Source organism: Procambarus clarkii, chromosome 4 (genome assembly GCF_040958095.1).
Source record: "Procambarus clarkii isolate CNS0578487 chromosome 4, FALCON_Pclarkii_2.0, whole genome shotgun sequence".
In the NCBI taxonomy this organism is placed as follows: Eukaryota; Metazoa; Arthropoda; class Malacostraca; order Decapoda; family Cambaridae; genus Procambarus; species Procambarus clarkii.
In genome coordinates this window covers 8519127-8541310 of record NC_091153.1, presented here as the reverse complement: position 1 = coordinate 8541310, position 22184 = coordinate 8519127, and the positions used below count along the sequence as shown (strand labels likewise).

The window sequence follows — 22184 nt, the reverse complement described above, 5'->3', positions numbered from 1 at the left end:
TATGAGTAAAAACGCCAAGTGAATTTTTGTTATCTGATGTGGCCTTTGATGAATGTGTGAAAAATAATAAAATAGTTTGTTCTTGGAGTGGAAAAGATGTGAGTCCTGACTCGTGGGTCATATTAACTTGTTGTCACACACTCACCACGCCTCGGAAAAAGAAAGATCGGGTTAATGTGATTCCCGTTAATGTCTTTGATGTTAAATAGCAGTTCAGAAGTACTCGACTAACTTTTAGAACCTTTACTTGTAACAAGCGATACAAATCTTTGCAATTTTATCGGTAATGAGTATGTGTACGCTAGTGAAAATCGTATTAGAATTGTGAGGCTAAAATTTTAATATTTAGCTGCCAATATTAGTTTTAATTTTTTTGTCTGACGCCTTTTACTCTTTTAGGCGTCAGACCAAAAATAAAAATATTAAAAATGAATTTTAGAGAGTTAATTTTTCAATTACCCTCGACAGTGAAGAAAAACGTAAGAAATATTGAGAAGATTCGTGTTAGAATTATTAATCTTACCCTTTATATGTTTCAACCCGTTCTCGCACTTTTGTACAGTCAATATTGACTTATTGAATAAGTGCATATGTGACATACTAATTTATTCCGAATATTTTAGTTTACCTTGAAAAGCTTCATAGAAAACACCGACCTTACCTAACCTTCTTAGTATGTTAAGATAAGCATCTTATTGCTTCGTAATTACAATTATTACTTAACCAATACCTGTAATAGGTTAAGTAATAATTGTAATTAAGAAGCAATAAAATGTTTATCTTAACATACTAAGAAGGTTAGGTAAGGTCGGTGTTTTCTATGAAGTTTTTCAAGGTTTACTAAAATATTCACAATAAATTAGTATGTCACATATGCACTTATTTAATAAGTCAATATTGACTGTTCGAAAGTGCGAGAACAGGTTGTATGTTTACAAGAAAGACTGCTAGCAAAATATACTAATATATATATATATATATATATATATATATATATATATATATATATATAACTGAAAACTCACACCCCAGAAGTGACTCGAACCCATACTCCCACAACTGGTATGTACAGGGACGCCTTAATCCGCTTGACCATCACGACCGGACATAAGGAAGTGATAGCCGAGGCTATATGAACCACTTCCCCGCCGGCACTCGGATGGTAATCTTGGGCATAGCATTTTATCAAATCACCTCATTCTTTGGGGCACACGTGAGGAACACAAATGCAAACAAGCCTGAATGGTCCCCAGGACTATATACAACTGAAAACTCACACCCCAGAAGTGACTCGAACCCATACTCCCACAACTGGTATGTACAGGGACGCCTTAATCCGCTTGACCATCACGACCGGACATAAGGAAGTGATAGCCGAGGCTATATGAACCACTTCCCCGCCGGCACTCGGATGGTAATCTTGGGCATAGCATTTTATCAAATCACCTCATTCTTTGGGGCACACGTGAGGAACACAAATGCAAACAAGCCTGAATGGTCCCCAGGACTATATACAACTGAAAACTCACACCCCAGAAGTGACTCGAACCCATACTCCCACAACTGGTATGTACAGGGACGCCTTAATCCGCTTGACCATCACGACCGGACATAAGGAAGTGATAGCCGAGGCTATATGAACCACTTCCCCGCCGGCACTCGGATGGTAATCTTGGGCATAGCATTTTATCAAATCACCTCATTCTTTGGGGCACACGTGAGGAACACAAATGCAAACAAGCCTGAATGGTCCCCAGGACTATATACAACTGAAAACTCACACCCCAGAAGTGACTCGAACCCATACTCCCACAACTGGTATGTACAGGGACGCCTTAATCCGCTTGACCATCACGACCGGACATAAGGAAGTGATAGCCGAGGCTATATGAACCACTTCCCCGCCGGCACTCGGATGGTAATCTTGGGCATAGCATTTTATCAAATCACCTCATTCTTTGGGGCACACGTGAGGAACACAAATGCAAACAAGCCTGAATGGTCCCCAGGACTATATACAACTGAAAACTCACACCCCAGAAGTGACTCGAACCCATACTCCCACAACTGGTATGTACAGGGACGCCTTAATCCGCTTGACCATCACGACCGGACATAAGGAAGTGATAGCCGAGGCTATATGAACCACTTCCCCGCCGGCACTCGGATGGTAATCTTGGGCATAGCATTTTATCAAATCACCTCATTCTTTGGGGCACACGTGAGGAACACAAATGCAAACAAGCCTGAATGGTCCCCAGGACTATATACAACTGAAAACTCACACCCCAGAAGTGACTCGAACCCATACTCCCACAACTGGTATGTACAGGGACGCCTTAATCCGCTTGACCATCACGACCGGACATAAGGAAGTGATAGCCGAGGCTATATGAACCACTTCCCCGCCGGCACTCGGATGGTAATCTTGGGCATAGCATTTTATCAAATCACCTCATTCTTTGGGGCACACGTGAGGAACACAAATGCAAACAAGCCTGAATGGTCCCCAGGACTATATACAACTGAAAACTCACACCCCAGAAGTGACTCGAACCCATACTCCCACAACTGGTATGTACAGGGACGCCTTAATCCGCTTGACCATCACGACCGGACATAAGGAAGTGATAGCCGAGGCTATATGAACCACTTCCCCGCCGGCACTCGGATGGTAATCTTGGGCATAGCATTTTATCAAATCACCTCATTCTTTGGGGCACACGTGAGGAACACAAATGCAAACAAGCCTGAATGGTCCCCAGGACTATATACAACTGAAAACACAAATGCAACTGTTTGCATTTGTGTTCCTCACGTGTGCCCCAAAGAATGAGGTGATTTGATAAAATGCTATGCCCAAGATTACCATCCGAGTGCCGGCGGGGAAGTGGTTCATATAGCCTCGGCTATCACTTCCTTATGTCCGGTCGTGATGGTCAAGCGGATTAAGGCGTCCCTGTACATACCAGTTGTGGGAGTATGGGTTCGAGTCACTTCTGGGGTGTGAGTTTTCAGTTGTATATAGTCCTGGGGACCATTCAGGCTTGTTTGCATTTGTGTTCCTCACGTGTGCCCCAAAGAATGAGGTGATTTGATAAAATGCTATGCCCAAGATTACCATCCGAGTGCCGGCGGGGAAGTGGTTCATATAGCCTCGGCTATCACTTCCTTATGTCCGGTCGTGATGGTCAAGCGGATTAAGGCGTCCCTGTACATACCAGTTGTGGGAGTATGGGTTCGAGTCACTTCTGGGGTGTGAGTTTTCAGTTGTATATAGTCCTGGGGACCATTCAGGCTTGTTTGCATTTGTGTTCCTCACGTGTGCCCCAAAGAATGAGGTGATTTGATAAAATGCTATGCCCAAGATTACCATCCGAGTGCCGGCGGGGAAGTGGTTCATATAGCCTCGGCTATCACTTCCTTATGTCCGGTCGTGATGGTCAAGCGGATTAAGGCGTCCCTGTACATACCAGTTGTGGGAGTATGGGTTCGAGTCACTTCTGGGGTGTGAGTTTTCAGTTGTATATAGTCCTGGGGACCATTCAGGCTTGTTTGCATTTGTGTTCCTCACGTGTGCCCCAAAGAATGAGGTGATTTGATAAAATGCTATGCCCAAGATTACCATCCGAGTGCCGGCGGGGAAGTGGTTCATATAGCCTCGGCTATCACTTCCTTATGTCCGGTCGTGATGGTCAAGCGGATTAAGGCGTCCCTGTACATACCAGTTGTGGGAGTATGGGTTCGAGTCACTTCTGGGGTGTGAGTTTTCAGTTGTATATAGTCCTGGGGACCATTCAGGCTTGTTTGCATATATATATATATATATATATATATATATATATATATATATATATATATATATATATATATATATATATATATATATATATATACCAAATTACCAAATTACCGGTAAAATACATTATTAAATCGAGCCAGGCGCGAGTCAGTGGTAGTGCTTTAGTATAATCCTCACCTGCACGAGATGTTCAGCGGAAGGCCTGTGATTAGCGGCCGTAATGATTATACTTTGATAGGAGCCTCGTTACTGGGAGACACTAATGACTACTCTCGTTTATCCATCTTCATTATATTCAGTTTAGTATATTGTTTCACCTTAATTAGTAGCTGAAAATGGAGTGCCTGCATTAACTATACCTTCATGTTAAAGAGAATTTATCTTCAGTGGTAATAAGATGTTTGGTTTGGTAAAGGAGTGAAATGTGCCTAACAGTTCACTAAAGAAATTAGAGTGCCAATAAGTTTATTCATTTATATTGTGTTATTTTGTTCTCTGCGAGAGAAGGGTGAAGTATATATATATATATATATATATATATATATATATATATATATATATATATATATATATATATATATATATATATATATATATATATATATATATATATATATATATTGGAGTAAATTAGTCATGTAGGACAGTTTATCATGGTCGGTACACATTGTGTAGATGTTATTTAGACTGGAAACTGCTATTGAAAAAAATTAGGAAAGCGTTTTCAAGTTTGCTAGGAGTTAGTAGGTGGCCCTCATTGTGTCCAAGTTTACCAGGGGGCAGTAGGTGGCCCTCATTGTGTCCAAGTTTACCAAGGGGCAGCAGTAGGCCCTCATTGTGTCCAAGTTTACCAAGGGGCAGTAGGTGGCCCTCATTGTGTCCAAGTTTACCAAGGGGCAGCAGTAGGCCCTCATTGTGTCCAAGTTTACCAAGGGGCAGTAGGTGGCCCTCATTGTGTCCAAGTTTACCAAGGGGCAGCAGTAGGCCCTCATTGTGTCCAAGTTTACCAAGGGGCAGTAGGTGGCCCTCATTGTGTCCAAGTTTACCAGGGGGCAGCAGTAGGCCCTCATTGTGTCCAAGTTTACCAAGGGGCAGTAGGTGGCCCTCATTGTGTCCAAGTTTACCAGGGGGCAGCAGTAGGCCCTCATTGTGTCCAAGTTTACCAAGGGGCAGTAGGTGGCCCTCATTGTGTCCAAGTTTACCAGGGGCAGCAGTAGGCCCTCATTATGTCCAAGTTTACCAAGGGGCAGTAGGTGGCCCTCATTGTGTCCAAGTTTACCAGGGGGCAGCAGTAGGCCCTCATTGTGTCCAAGTTTAGCAGGCGGCAGTAGGTGACCCTCATTGTGTCCAAGTTTACCAAGGGGCAGTAGGAGGCCCTCATTGTGTCCAAGTTTACCAAGGGGCAGTAGGAGGCCCTCATTGTGTCCAAGTAAGGCAAATTCAAATCCACACATTTTTCTAACATTGCTTCGCTTTCCTTATATATTCGAATCACAGCTCCGTAAATGCTTGCTTCACATATTGTAAATATAAGTAGCTATCAAAACAACCTAATACTTAACCAAACTTAACGAACGCATAATTATGTACATAATTATAATATATAATTATTAATTGATGATGACCATTATCATAACGGTACAATAATGGTCCAGGACGGACCGAAACGTCGTCGTTTCTTCATTTTGTGAAGTGTTTTTTGATTATCCTAACTTGAGCCACGTTATTGTGACTATCTGCATTATTAACTATGAAGGCGATTTTGAGGTCGACCGCCTGATGGACAAGCATTGAGAGAGAGAGAGAGAGAGAGACTGACGAACAGCAATAGAGAATGAGACAACGAACATCTAGGACAGCAACAGAGATGGAGGAAGAGTATATAATAGACAATAATGCAATGAAAGCAAATAAGTGATAAAAGAGAGGCCCACATAAGCTATGCTCGAGTGCGTTCTAACTGGCCACAACCTTCAATAACCTCAACTGATGGGTCTTTTAGACCCACGAGCCGGAGTGAGGAAAATTGACCTCGAGAAGTACCAGCCTCCCTGCGGCTGCTCCTCTAACATAGACAACATTATGGTAGCAGCCGAGCATCAGTGTGTTGCACTCCAGGCACTTGTAAATATACTTCCAGGACAAGCAACATAAAACGTGACAATTTATCGTTTTAATGTCAATTTTCCTGGCAGTCATGGTGCCCTTTTGTTATAAATGAGGAGTATTGGTTTAAAACATTCCAGCATGGTTAAAAGTTTCAGTCATAAGCTATACATTTCAGTCATGGTTGTTAATGCAAATTTGTATTGTACTTCACAATATTTATCTTGGATGATCCTCTGATACGCAGCGACCAGCCTGTGTCCATTATTTGCCCCTTTTAAAGCATGATTGGGCCACTTACTTCATAGTTAACTGAATTCAACCAACTACGAACCACTTATTTTGATGAAAGGTAGCAATAGAAAAACAGAAGTGCACTTACATCGCATCAGGCTTGGATATTTATGTGCATGGGTAATAAATAGGCTTACTGGTCCCTGAAGAGGAGAGGAAATGTCAGCACTCTGGAGAACTGCCCGACAGACCACTGGAACATGTGATAACACAATGCACAGTTACACACCAAAGAAGATATCGACTAAGAGTTAACAACACAGAGGAAGCTGTTAAACACATTGGACATAATTACACACAGAAATCACAATAGTGTGATGCATCAAATGAACAAATCCCGTGATGAGGGATCGAACCTACGTCCGAGAGTATCCTAGACGCGCCTTAATCGACTGTGCTACGTCATGGTCAAAAGAATTGCAATCGGGAGTTCAACTGACCTCACACGGATACTGCAGCCCCTCCGAGACACAAACCAGGGTTTTACACAATTTCCCCCATGCACCCGGGCTCTGTCAATAAGCTATTCTACCTCTTGTACATTGGACATAATGATAATGAAGCCAACGTACAAGTTATAAAATACTTATCCACCGCTTAAGTAAGAGGGAAACAAAGCTTGAGTAATACTTAGTTGGGGTCAGCCAGAGCTTAGGGCCCACTCAGGAAACACTTAAGAGGGCCACGCAGGAAACATTTAGGGGGTCCACGCAGGAATATCCCTACCTAATAGGTTCAGAATCCACCTTTACCAAGAGCAAAACCATACGTCTATCATCAGTAACCTGGTATCGTTAAATATATTGTTCAGTGGTTGTTGGGTCGGCCTTAAAAAAGGTGTTTGCAGGCTTATGTTTTAACAGTTATTTTTCCAAGCTGGAAATCTCTGAAAGGTAATTTTCGTTCATTATCGGAAGGTTCTTGTAAATATTATGTTCACGAAGTATAATCTGCTCCCGACAATATATTTATTGAGCCATATTAATACGAAAGTGGTGGTGGTAGTTGTGGTAGTGGTTGTGGTAGTGGTGGTGGTTGTGGTGGTGGTAGTGGTGGTGGTTGTGGTAGTGGTGGTGGTTGTGGTGGTTGTGGTAGTGGTGGTGGTTGTGGTGGTGGTAGTGGTGGTGGTTGTGGTAGTGGTGGTAGTGGTGGTGGTAGTGGTGGTGGTAGTGGTGGTGGTTGTGATAGTGGTGGTGGTTGTGGTAGTGGTGGTGGTTGTGGTAGTGGTGGTGGTTGTGGTGGTGGTGGTAGTGGTGGTGGTAGTGGTGGTGGTTGTGATAGTGGTGGTGGTTGTGGTAGTGGTGGTGGTTGTGGTAGTGGTGGTGGTTGTGGTAGTGGTGGTGGTTGTGATGTTTGTGGTAGTGGTGGTGGTTGTGGTAGTGGTGGTGGTTGTGGTGTGGTGTTTGTGGTTGTGGTGGTGGTAGTGGTTGTGGTGGTGGTTGTGGTTGTGGTGGTGGTTATGGTAGTGGTAGTGGTGGTGGTAGTGGTGCCTGTGGTGTTGGTGGTGATAGTAGTCTGTTTGCTTATGGTAAATGCTGTTGAGAATGGTGGTGGTGGTCTGGTGGTAGTTATAATGCTGATAGTGGTTGTGGTAGCAATTACTGTGTTAGTGTGAGTGGTGCCAGTGGTGGTACCTAACCTACAGTTGACTACAGGGAAGTGAAGTTACAGTCTAACGTTTCTGACGATCGAAATCTTTGTCAATTCTGGCCTTAAAGTTGTGGATGGAAGTAGCTTCCAGAACTTCTGCTTGCTCTGCACTCCACGTTTGGTCCCTCTGCTTAAGGTGCGAGTAGTTTGGTCCCTCTGCTTAAGGTGCGAGTAGTTTGGTCCCTCTGCTTAAGGTGCGAGTATTTCCTTAGTTGCTGCATATTCCAGTACTTGTATAAGTGAAGACTGTGTAGATTATCTTGAAAGATCCCTGATTTACGTTTCTAAACGTAAACACATCTCAGGGGTCAGCAGGACCAGGGTACACATCCCAGGGGTCAGCTGGAACCGGGGTACACATCCCAGGGGTCAGCTGGACCAGGGGTACACATCCCAGGGGTCAGCTGGAACCGGGGTACACATCCCAGGGGTCAGCTGGACCAGGGGTACACATCCCAGGGGTCAGCTGGAACCGGGGTACACATCCCAGGGGTCAGCTGTACCAGGGTACACATCCCAGGGGTCCGCTGGAACAGGGTACACATCCCAGGGGTCAGTTGAACCATGGTACACATCCCAGGGGTCAGCTGGAACCGGGGTACACATCCCAGGGGTCAGCTGGAACAGGGTACACATCCCAGGGGCCAGCTGCACCAGGGTACACATCCCAGAGGTCAGCAGGACCAGGGTACACATCCCAGGGGTCAGCTGGAACCGGGGTACACATCCCAGGGGTCAGCAGGACCAGGGTAAACATCCCAGGGGTCCGCTGGAACAGGGTACACATCCCAGGGGTCAGCTGGAACCGGGGTACACATCCCAGGGGTCAGCAGGACCAGGGAACACATCCCAGGGGTCAGCAGGAACAGGGTACACATCCCAGTTTACTGGTATGAATTTGTTAACTGAACACAACTCGATGTTTACAAAAACACTGACTATTTCTGTAAACAAATCATACCAAAAGCATCTGAATATCATCATGAGTTTATTACCTTATTGCTATCAGGGTAAGAATTTATGATATATTAGTGAAAATAATATTTAAAATAGTCCCTATGAAACCATTTTCTTACACCATTCTGTTATTAGAGAAAACAGTAGCACTTTCAATGGGAGACATGCATATATGTAGTGACTTCGAACATGTTTAAAATAGTCCCTATGAAACCATTTTCTACACCATTCTGGTAATAGAGAAAACACTAGCACTTTCAATGGGAGACATGCATATATGTAGTGACTTCGAACATGTAATGTTTCTTCATTTATGATTGGTGGCAATAGCTCTATATTCTACTTTTATCGCTGCCTATGTACATATGATGTATTGTTAGGTTATGCATTTTGAATCAGTAGATATATCAATGCAAAGTCAAAATTGGTCACAGTGCAAAATCTTGGAAAATCAGATGAAGCCTGAATTTACCTTAATTTACCTGAGGGCCACTATCTCACAAGTGGCCTCGACGAGGAAAGTAAGCCGGAGACTTTTCAAAGGTTCCCCTATTTTTCCTAATGATTTTGTCAAGCTTGATTTTAACATTCAGCATCCTATTTCTCGGCGTGTAGGCAGTTCCATGGATTAATAATAATAATATTAATAATGTTTATTCAGGTATAAGTACATATATACAAAATAAGTTTCAAACAGAAAGTTGGATTTCTGGATAGAGCTAGTACATTTTATGCCTAAAGTCACTAATACACACTACGTTTCGTATGGGTATAAAAGAATCCCTTGTTTTCTATCTTATATGTTGCTTGTTGAGCTTAGAACCGTTGCTCCTTGTTTGTGTTACATCTGACCAGTTGAAGAAGCCGTCTTTCATGTCCCCAACACAACAAGTGTCACGATTTTTCAACAAGATTGCAAGTTTGTGACACTATAGCTTGTAGTACAGTGCCTTTTGGCCATCACTCTTTTAATGTACAGTATTGGGATTATAGAACCTCTCTTCTAACTTTCTGGTAGATCTCCTGTTACAAGTGACCATTGAGAGTGGTACGCATAGTGCTTCTGGACCCTCTTTTAGTGTACATGAACAGATCTTGTCAAGCCCAACTACTTCTGTTGCGGCATGCTCTAGATGATCCTTCTGAAGCTCCTTTCTAGCCATTTGAATTTCTTCCAATGTTGCTTTATTTACTGCACCTTTCTCAGTTCAAGGACTTCTCTTAACTCCTGGCTCTCTTGTAACCTTCTCTGCTCTAAAGTGTCCTGTTATTTCTATAGTTTCTCCAAGGTCTTTTACTTTGTTGCTTAGCTAGCTTACATCTCTGATTAAACCATGGGTTTCTCATCTGCATTTCATTGTTTACCTTTTTGGCCGGGATAAACTTTTCTGCTGCCTCCTTACACTTCTGTGCGATGTATTCCATCATCTCTTGGGCCGTCTTTTCCCCTTAGCTCTGATTCCCATGTTATATACGTTAGGAATTTTCTTATCTCCTCGTAATTTCCCTTACGGAATGCTAGCCTTTTGCTTTCAGTTCCCTTTCTCGAAAACTTTAGCCCTTCTTCGACCAGAAACTCAAACGTCAGTACACTGTGATCGCTCATTCCTACTGGGGCCTCGAAGTCAATTTCCCTTATGTCGGAGGCATTCATAGTGAATACTAGGTCGAGTCTCGCTGGTTCATCGTTTTCCCTCATCCTAGTGGGTTCTCTGACATGTTGGCTTAGAAAGTTTCTTGTCGCCACCTCCACTAGTTTGGTTCTCCATGTATCCTCTCCTCCGTGCAGTTCCTTGTTCTCCAAGTCTATCCTTCCGTGATTGAAGTCCTCCATGATGAGCAGATGGGATCGATTTCTACAGGCAGCAGAAGCTGCCCTCTCAATTATGTTATTAACTGCCATATGTTGTTTCTGTCATACACTTGATTGGGTTTTCTGTCATTTGGTGGAGGGTTATATATCACTGCTACTACTACTCTTGGTCCTCCCATCGTCATGGTGTCTGTTAGTCTCTAAACCCTTCACAGCCTGGGATGACCATCTCCTTGAAACTCCATTCCTTTCTCATGAGTAGGGCCACTCCACCTCCTCCCCTACTCTCCCTCTCTTTCCTTATTACAGTGTAGTCCTGGGGGAACACCACATTTGTAATGATTCCTGAGAGTTTTGTTTCCGTGATCCCAATTACATCTGGGTTTACTTCTTGTGCTCTTTCCCTAAATTTACTCGCCTTGCTTGTAGTCCCATCTATGTTCGTGTACATCACCTTGAAGCTGACTCTTTTCCCTCCATCCACAGTTTCTGTTGCATTTACTGGAGTAGGTAAACATGGAGGGTCTGGGATGTGGAGGGGGAAGGGGGGGAGGGCCCTGGGTCATGAGGCGAGCTGAGAGTGAGGGGGACGTGGGTTGTGGGGGGGCTGGGAGGATCTGGTTTCAAAAGGGTAGGAGCGAAGTGAGGGCTTGGAGGGGTGGGGGAGAAGGAGGGCATGGGGGAATGGGGAGAAGTGGGGGGGTTTGGGGGGAAGGGGGGAGGGAGGGCTTGGGGATAGGGGAGAAAGGAGGGCTAGGGGGATGGGGGAGAAAGGAGGGCGTGGGGGAGAGGGGGAGGAAAAAGGGCTTGTGGGGGGAGAAGGGAGAGCTTAGGGGGGTGGGGGAGGAGGGAGGGGATAGGTGGGTGGGAGAGAAGGGAGGGCTTAGGGTGGTGGAGGAGTGTAGGGGCTGGGGCAGGTAGGGCTTCTATTGGGTGGGTGATGGGTGTGATTCTCCTCCCACTGGGGCTGTTGAATTGCCTGTGGAGGGTTCCCCACTCCCTTCTGGGATCGTAGGGTTCTGGGTTGTGGTTACCTGATTCCTTTCCCTCTCCGTGCGTTCCTTCCTTGCTGCTGCTGCTCTCTGTCTCTCCTCCCTGGTCATATCCCTCTGCAGGAATACCTTTTTGAACTTCAGTACATTGAGTAGGCTGCTCTTCTTTGCTAAAATTGTGTGTGTGTGTGTGTGTGTGTGTGTGTGTGTGTGTGTGTGTGTGTGTGTGTGTGTGTGTGTGTGTGTGTGTGTGTAAGCGTGCTAGAGTATGTCAATATGTACATGCGTGCAGCAAAACCGTGGGAAGAGAAGGGAATTATCAGGAGATAACGTCAACCCGTTTCAACTATATAACACTTGGAAGGGATCCGGATAAGGATTTGGGATTTGACGGGTGTTTGGAATGGTGCCCAAAAATTTGGACGGTCAGGGATTAAACCCAGACCTGCTTGAAGCGAGACCTTTGCTATACCGTCCTGCCCAAGTGGCTGGGAAAGCAACTGCACATGTTTAAAAATGCTTTTTAATTCTTGCTAGTAAATCATCTTGAGCGTGTTAACTTTTAAACGATAATCAATGAAGTCATTTTACATTTTTCAGTTGCTGACATACAAATATATGCTGTCAGGTCTGTGATCTTAGTGTGTCCGTTCAGGTGTCACGCTCACTAGAGTGTCCGTCCCTTCATGACACACTCACTTGCATGTTACTCCATGTGTCACGCTAACTTGGGTTCCTGCATTGCATTCGTCCACGCTTCTCTCACACTATAACGATAGCTGTTGTGTAAGTGTGAGATTATTACAATCTCACACATACAAGGTGAAAGGTTACACGTATCTATTGGTCAGATGGGCACTTCGTGGTACTCTCAATTACAAGTTACCAGCACCACGTTAGGCACCAGATGTGATGTTATCCCAATATTAAAACAAGTGACCACAGTCAGAAAGGATTGAACTAGCATCAGAACAAAAGCTGTGAGGACAGATTATACTTTAAGACTGCACAGGAATGCATAGAGCAACTGCAGGAGTCCAGAACCTTGGCACTCCCAATCCACTGAGTCGTGGAGCTTCCTTAACTATTGAGGGTAGTTATCAGAGTAACTCGATGGTTCTCACATCAAATAATTTATTTTATCTGATGTGTATGGCCATGAAAATAGTTCGAGTCCATGAAATAGTTCGAGTCCATGAAATAGCCATGAAATAGTTCGAGTCCAAGTATCCAAGCAACGCTGATGTCACTTGAAAGGGCAAGGGGCAGAGTCAGAACAGGGTACAAGGGTGTTAGGAGGTGGATCGTAAAGGCACTTGTAGTTCAACAATTTATTCATAAAACTTCATACAAGCGATACATGGCATGAATACTCTAACGTTACGTTAATGTCCATCGTGGCGCTTGCAAAGCTAGGCTAGCCGGAAGAACTGTCTCCCGGTTCGGACCGGTCGCGGTACTACCGTTAACTATGCTTAACAAAGTGGTCAACCACTCCAGACGCAATAGCAGCTCGTCACGACTGCGGCAAGCAATAATAATGATACAAGAAAATAACACAGACAGACCTGTCACTGATACCAGTCTTCTGTGCAACACTCAATTAATTACGGTAACACAATGACAGACAGATGACAATTGATCTAATCAATTTCAATCAAAACAATTACAGATGTTTACGTTACTTATTAACTCCAATTATGTTATTCTGTCTCCAAGACATTCCAATCAAAACAAGGTAAACTACGAAAACCACACTATGTCAACACAGACAATCAAACAAATCAAAACAAGTCAATGAAGTCAACAACAGCTCCGGGTAATTAGCAATCCCTGAGAAACCGATCAAGGTCCTGTTACAACTTTGACAGATCAACTTGACTCACGAAGAATCTACGTTAATGCTCGGCAGTCACTGAGACCACTTGACAAACGCTGATTAGTCAACACGATTGCTAATCACCACGTACTAATCAAACGATAATCCACTACGTTAAATCAAAATACTGACTTCAAGAATAATGAACAGAAAGTCACATTGACTTCTCAAGATAAATGAACACTAAGTGTGTGTCGAGAAAATAGATGGTATCGCAGTCTCTTTAGGCAGATGGAATGCCAGTCACATAAAAGCAACAACAAAAAGGGAAAAAAAGTTAGACTGCAAGTTGAATCGTCACTGTGTGACGACTGTAGGATAAAGCACAAAAGAGAAAAAACATTTTAAAATACTTTACTTTGTACATATTACAAAACATAAAATAATATCCTGGCTTGACTTTATACAGAGTGCAAATAAACAAGTCAAACAAACAATTAAATTTACGTTACGTTAATGTGCAAAATAAAATATGGTGCGGGAATACTGTGAGCCAGGCTGACTAATTCCGTTACCACACTGAGATGTGTTAACAGGTCTATTCAGTCTGAGCACTCAGGAGTAATCTGAATCGTAGTGGGATAGGCAGCCCTATATATACACCACGACGGCCGTGCAGATGGCGCTGATGGCTTCGGTAACTATTAACCGGCTCTTAAACTGCTTGTTTCGGATGACGTGAGCTTCCAGCGACCCAGGTGCGAGGTGGGGTGACGGGCAGTGGTGTATGGGGGGGTATAGGAGGTAATGTCTTAGATGTCTGGATGTAGTAGTAGTTGTTGTTGTTGCTGTAGTACTTGAATATATAGACGTGGTATGGGTAGAATAGGTGATGATGGAGCAGGCCGAATCTCTTCCTAGAGATTTTACCGTGACAAGTGACACTGACTTATCACAAAATAATAAGCACTAAGTGACACTACGCTGGGTCATGGAGTCCGTTTACAATGATAACACTAAATCAACAACACTGGGACTCTTGGACCAATGCAATATAATACTCAATAATGACACTAAGGCAAAGAATACCTGGGTCACGGAGACCAACACAATACAGTACACAATAATGACACTAATCAAAGAACACAACACACTGACACTCGTGTCAATAAAACAACAATGTTTTATTGACAAGCAAGAACATACACAATGTTCTTGCTTGTTAATTACAGCATGTTCCCTGGAAGTAGGAAAAGAATGGCATGGACATGGTTAAACACACAGCAAGGGTATAATATTGAAACCACACTAAAACACGATGCACAACACAGAGTCGTTAATTGTGAAATTAATGTAAATGTAATATGACAATCACACTTCAAGTCCAGCTACAGTACTCACACAGAATAGCTGTATTAGGACTTTACCTATCGTGCTTCCTCGGGAATCGAACTTGGTCCCATAGAGGGATGATTGAGAACGAACACCGGTCGGCTGATTAAATCAACACTAGGATTTTTTTTTTTTTTTTATAAAAGAATTATACAAGGTATAGCAGAATACACAATACATAAACAGAAAGACAAATACAGGTACAGAAGAACACAGAACATCACCAGAACCTAGAAACGCCAGGTACTGAGGCAAACTACAAAACAAACATGCAAAATGGACATACAGCAATTACATGGACATGGAAAAGGCCTCCGAAACCACTGACAGAGGTAAAAATACATAACTACAGGAAACAATAAAAAATAAAAACAGCGAAATACATAAACAGTGAAATACAAACAGAAAAACATAAAGAACAGAAATGTAATACAAATAATAAAGCAATACACGAGGCCAAGAAAAGAAACACACGCACACAAGCAACATACACAACCACACCGCCCGCCACCCCAAAACAAAACATGGGGTGCATGCAATGACACGCAAGAAATAACACCAAACACCCACAACTGCACACAACCACACCACAAACACGTATAAAAGGCAAGCACAACAAAACAGGCCAAGCATGGGCAAAGAACAACACCCACACTGCCCACACTCACAGACAAGGACACCCACCCATGCACGCAGGCACTGGGGAATCATCACGAACAACACAGACTGAAACCAAACACACCAATCACTCATACTTCTCCGGGTACTCCTGAGCTGGAAACAGTAAGCAATAAGCTCCCCAAAGAAGTTGGTTAACGTCAGGAATCGGACGTCCATGAGGCGCAATAGGCCAAGGCATCAAATTCGGCACATCCGTGACAAAACACTGCGCCCGTGGAACCCAGATGGTAGATGGGCAAAAGGGAACAGGACGCACCAGGTCATCACAGTCATATTCCACAGCTGCCTCGGGACGTACCACCTCGCCGGACGAGAAGACGAAAGGGAAGGGTTTCCTCCTAGGAAGCTTGTCACAGGGCCGCACACCAGGAAGCACACCGGACTGAACGGCAGGCCGCACACCGGCCCGCCCACTAGGACGCGCACCCCGGTCGACGCCAGACACCGCACCGAGTCCCGCGGAGGGTGGCTCCGCAGGGGCCCCAGCACTCCCACCAGCCGGAACAGGAGCAGAGTCCCCCCGCCGCACATACTTTGACAACACCACTACAAGGTTGCGATCACCAGGGGCAACCGCCCACTGAGAGGAGCCACCAGCAGGAGGCACAGCGTCCACACCGAAGGCACCACCGGAGGCAACACAGCGTCGGCCACATCGTCATCGTCCATCGCATCACGCTCCTCAGCCCACGACCGGCGAGGCGAATCACTCCGAGCCGAGCGACGGCGCTTAAAAAGGGGCCGAAGATCGTCGGAACTGTCACCCCAAGCAAGCGGTGCCCCAAAAGAACCAACGGCAGGCGGCCCCAAAGCTGGGGCAGCACTAACACGCAGGACAGCAGCCTCAACCGCCCGGGGCAAAAAGCCACTACCACGCCCGGATACCAGAAACGGAGAAGGATCAGACACGGCAGGCGGGAGGGCACACTCCAGCACATGTGAGGTATCCAGCACGGACGACAGCGCTGGTGCAGGCGAAGATGCACAAGGGAGCGAGGAATTCGCCGAAGGCGACGAGGTAGCCGAGGCAAAGGGCAGGGGGGGAGGGCTCACCCACCACAACCCTGACAGCCCCAGCATGCCCGGAGACCGGAAACGTAGAATGAGCAGGTTCAGCAGGCGGGAGAGCACACTCCAGAACACTGGAGGCATCCAATACGGACGACAGGGCCGGCGCAGGAGAAGATGGACCGGAGGGCGAGGAGACCACCGAAGGCGACAAGAGAGACGATGCAGAGGCACAAAGCGGGGCAGGGGCAAGGGGCGGAGGAGAGGGCTCACCCACCACAACCCCCGGAATCCCCGGGAAGGAGACGATCGTCGGCACGAGAGGCAGGCATCACCCCTACAGCAACATCCAAGGCCCCCACGGAAGCAACCGGCCGCGGATGCACCCCCGCAACCACCGAACGACGAAGACCCGAAGCAGAAGCCCCCAGGTCCGCAGAGCTCAACGGTGGGGCAGACATACCAGGGCCAGATGGAGCGCCAGCCGAAACTGCCGCAGGAACCAAACTTTCACCAGGACAGAGCGAGTATGCGCCGAGGAAGCCCCATGCTCAGACAAACAGGGGAAGTCACCCCTCCAAGAAAACCGAGGGAGCCTCAGCACGAGGAGCGTCACAGCCGGCTGCCACATGGCCCTCAGCACCACACCGGAAACAAGTCCGTGTCTGGCCCTGATAAAAGACCCGGAGCAAGAGCCCGCGATACAAAACTCTGGACGGAATGGGTGTCGTAACCCGTATAACGAGCGTACGAGTGCCCATACGTATCCCTCGCAGCCGGCTTGCACTCAAAGTGTTGAAGTGGTGAACCACCGCCACACCGTATTGCGTAAAACACCGACTTCAGCTCGTCCACGGGGAAAGCCACTGGCACACCATGAATGCTCACATATTGCATGGCCCTCCAGGGATCCTAAACCTCCACAGACACAGCCGATGCAGGAATAGAAATTGTGCGTGCATCCCAGCGCGCCACAAACTCCCGGTACAGCAGACTCGAGTTGAAGGAAGGACATCGCCACCCAAGTAGGTGAGAGCTTTTCCAGCCCAAGCAAATCAAGAACGTCCACATGTAGCACATCAATGAACGCAATCTCCACCAGCGGCCAGTCCACAGCCCCAGAAAAGGCTATGCACGCCGTGTCAACCCGCCGAACGCGGGAAACACAACCAACAACCATACCGCCAGCCGGGTCCAACGGCCAGCAGGCGCACCGCCCCACAAACCACACCTGCCTCCACTCAACGCCAGGCAACAACTGGCAGGACAGGCGGGCACGTCTTGACCCCCTGGCGGCCAGCGAGCGAATCCCAACACTTGGAATTTGGCACGTACGAATGATACAGAGAAATAAATGGTTTGAGTACTCACCTTAGTTAAACCGGTATGACATACACTCTCGTTGGCATTCACACTCACTGATTCCACCGCTGTTATTGCAGCTCGAGGTTGCGGAGTGGGGCGACGGTGGAGGCTACCCCAGGGTAGAGACGTGAGGTACGCGATCTCTAAATTTTCTACGAGACTTTAAACTCAGCAAGAACAAATATTATTAGACGTATGGCGATATTTTGCATTAATTATTGAATTACAGTAATTAATACAAAGGCTAATTCACGGTCAAAATCTTCCCTGATGTGTATAGAAACGCCAAAATGTTACAACATCATTGGATTAAAGAGCATCGTTGTCGAGAAAGTAGACAGGTTGCATAGATCCTATGCTTCTATTTAGGACAAACAAACTTCAAATTTGACAACTGATAAATTTTGATTGACTGGACAGTGACCTTCTGCTAACAGAAGAAGTCGTGTGCGTGTGAGCGTAGAATTACATGGACTAGAAGTCGTCAGTCGCCCTCAATGTGCAGTGACTCACAAGGCAGTTGACTAGAGTGTACATGGGAACACCCAGCGCATAGGTTCGAATCCTCATCACGGTTCCTGTGGATTTCTTTACTCTTTGCTACACATCAAGCTACAGTTATTTCAGTAAACTTCTGTGAGACGTGAACACTGGAGAGTTTATGCCATTATAGTAATAGAAGAGCAATGCTTTGCTGATCCGTTCTGGGCGACTGAGCGCTGTAGTGTATGTACCCGACAATCCATCAACACATTGATGGAGTGTCGACTGGTGATTCGTTCTACACTTACTGGCAAACACCATATTCAAAGATTGATATTTTCTACGTAGATTAAGAACTTCTTGGCACGTCTAATTTCAAATGATAACTCAGTTCATCTAGATATAACACCCCTAATATATTTATTATATTAGTTCACCCTAATATATTTTTTAAAATTTTTTATGTATACTCTATATCATACCCTATGATATTTATATAAAGATGTTTATTTATAAAGATATTTATACCCGATTCCAATGTATTAGGGTACAAAAGTTCATAACTTCATACATAGAGTATATGCACGCTACATATAGAAAAGCAGCCGGTATCCAAGGACTGGAGAGAGACGAAGGAGCCAGTGATGAAGGTGTTAGCTGTGAAGGTCACTAACTGTCTCTGTGAAGCTTTTCCCGGGAAGAAGCCCAGCAGCAGGTTGTTGGGGATAGTTGTGCTGTTCCCTACACGAGCCTCCACGTTACTAAATTTTACACCCCCAGACAGGTCTTTACGGACCTGAACTCTGACGGAGGTTATTCTGTGCAGAGCCCCAAGGTCGGCCATCCAAAAAGGCTGCGGAAGATAAGCAGAGTGATAACATTCAGCGTGAATTAATGTACAATAGAAACCGTTTACGGCCATATAAACGTTAGTATCCCAAGTGGTTGGAGAACCAGTGATGGTGGCGAGGTGGGCAGCGTCTCTGACACTGCCCCAGGAGGAGTAGCAGAGGGTTGGGGTGCCAGAGGAGCCTCCCACACCGGTGTAGTGCCACGACACTCTGGCATTGTACAGTTCACAGCCACCGCCTGAGGAAGAGAAGAATGAGCCAGAGATAGACTAAAGCACCTCCCGAGCCATATAATAAAACTAATTCAATGCCGTAATAACATTAACATAAATAAACTATAAATAATTCAGGCGATATTATATTTCCATACAGTATCCCTATATGTAAACAGTAGATAGCAATTACATACCCATAGTTTTAAGTACACAAAAGCTATATGATATGAACAAGAATTAAAAATTATGTTTTAAGGTTTCGTCTTAAGAATGTCCACGTAGATGTAGCGAGGAATTTCGATCATCCGGACTTTGTTCCATTACAATAATGTGATCATACGAGACTATGTTGCTCTGTGTATAAGGAGAGTGAATGTAATTACCAACCTGAGAGACAAAACAGGGAGCAGTCATACTGCTGGAGACACTGGGCTCCACACCCAATCTTGGTGCTGACGTTAAATTGGCCCAGGAAACAAGCACTCATATCCGGGTATACGATGTTCATCTGTTGGGAAACATTGTGAATTAGCTATACTCATTATAGCTGCAGATATTTTGTGGAAATATCACTTTACGAACAGACTTTTATTATGAACTGTATAACAATGTGTATTATTATACACTTACTAGCTGTATCCGGCCACGCATTGCTGAGCCACAGCTACCCTCTCTTTCCCCCCCCCCCCCGTCTTCCCCGCTATTTCCCCATCCCCTCCTCCTTCCCCTCGTCCTCCCAACCATTCCCCACTCCTCCGGCCCCTCGTCCTCCCCTCCATCCCTCACTCCCGTCCCCTTGTCCTCCCCATCATTCCCAACTCCCTCGACCGATGCATCACCAAAAGTTCTGATGTTCCCATGAGAAAATTTAGAACATAAAATGATCTGATGTTCCCATCACTGAAATATAAGAAAATGTAAAAAAAAAAAATTAAAAAAATATAAAAATAAAAAAATAAACTACACTCAGGAAATGAACGGTATGGTAAACAACTCAGCTCAATTCCAATGTAATGTCACACAAAATAATTAAATCGAAATGAAAATAAATATAAATTCATGACAATTCAATTTGTCAATGCAATCGGAGCATTGAAATGGAATCGTAACATATTTAGTATAACGTTTGTTGCAATTACATACAACGGATAGAGCTGTTTTCAAAAAAGCATGTTTTTACCTGTCACACTGATGGCATCTATATAGTAGGTATATAAAAACACGTGGCTATTCGAATGCAACGTTGTGTCAAAATTTCAGAGCATTCGTTAAAGGGTTTCGAAGAGTTCCCTCACATGAAAAACACAGTTTTAAAAAAAGTTTTTTCCATCACAGACGTGACATCTGTATAGTATGTATATAAAAACCCGCCCGGATGCGAATGGAACGTTGTGTGAAAATTTCAAAACAATTGGTGAAGGACTTTCGGAGATTAACGAGTTTGAATAAAGAAACATTTACATTTATATTTATGTAGATATAGTGTCTGTATAAATCTGGGAGAAATTAATTCAGTACAATTATTATAAAATTATGTAACCACGAGAGAGAATAAATTGAGAACAATTCATCCCTTTTGTCCCAATTTCAAAAGATCCTTGAAAGTAATTTTTTAATGTTTCACTTACATTGAAATATTACTTTCAAGCGCGACGAGCACTTACTTACAACGAGCATGTTGTAACAGCGCTTCCGACCACAAGAGCTGTGCTCGTCGCCAGAGAAAGAACTGTAGTGTCAGAGAGCTACCAAGAAACAGCCAACAATCTCAGAAAGACATCGTTACACTCTCCTTGGTAGCCCTTTCATTCCTACTATATCTCTGACGACGGACACAGCCGTTGTGCTCGAAAGCGCTGTGCAGACTTTCCTTTGCAATGTGGTTTCTGAGCATTTTTTTTTTTATATGAGATAAGCTTTGTTTTTCCACCTTTCCCCTCACATAAGGTATTAACACCTTCATTGCCAGTATCACCAGTTTTGATATTTTTACTATGACTAATTATTAGGTTAGATTTCAACTGACCTTCCGAAACGTCCTTTCGTTTGTTGACAAGATGCCAATGATCCTTACTGTCGTAATCATTGCATACGTCAGCGATGTCATTTTCCATTGCAGCGTCATATTCGTTTGACTGTTTACACTGCACTGGCTGAGGAAAGAAAATAATAACATTTCCGAGTACAAAGGATAATCCAGTGCATGTATAAAGACAATATAAATATGGATAATTATCATTTTTCCTCTTAACCCAGAATTTAAAACCATCTTAGATGTAAATTTTTATTCACACTTTCGTGTAAATAAACATTCCAATCATCTGGGCTCTAGGAGACTCGAACCGTGGACCCCCACGTGTGTGAGGACGAAGCTCTATCGACCAAGCTATTGAGTGATCTTCGACTTACTGAGTAGTTTTAATAAGGAAAGTTCCCAGAAGCAGCATCCTGCTGCCAAACTGGATTTTTCGACTTTCCCCTTGACTATTACTGAAGCTCAGGGAAATTAGTGATCCACGGTCACGTTATATAAAAAAAGCTCGCTTGGATCAAGTCTCCTGGAGTGCAGGTGAATGGAAGAGCACCTTACATGTATTGTTATGTCAAGCTGCAGCTGTCATGAAGTGACGAGGAGGACTTGAGAGAATACCGATCTTTGTAGTAAAAGACAGTCTTTGTAGACCGTTGATCTGTAGGTATAGCAGTCTGGAGGCTCCTGGGATGATGTCTGGGGCAGAGTGAGAGTGGACTCTCTC

The 22184-nt window shown here is 44.7% G+C and overlaps 1 protein-coding gene across 1 annotated transcript; it reads left to right on the top strand.

Moving 5' to 3' along the window:
- Positions 1-8416: 8416 nt before the first annotated feature.
- On the top strand, positions 8417-18010 carry LOC123752572 (secretogranin-1-like). Its single transcript, XM_045734622.2, has 4 exons — positions 8417-8601; positions 16074-17243; positions 17617-17845; positions 17957-18010. The coding sequence occupies exons 1-4, from the start codon at positions 8417-8419 to the stop codon at positions 18008-18010; spliced, it is 1638 nt and encodes a 545-aa protein (XP_045590578.2).
- The last annotated feature ends 4174 nt before the right edge of the window (positions 18011-22184 follow it).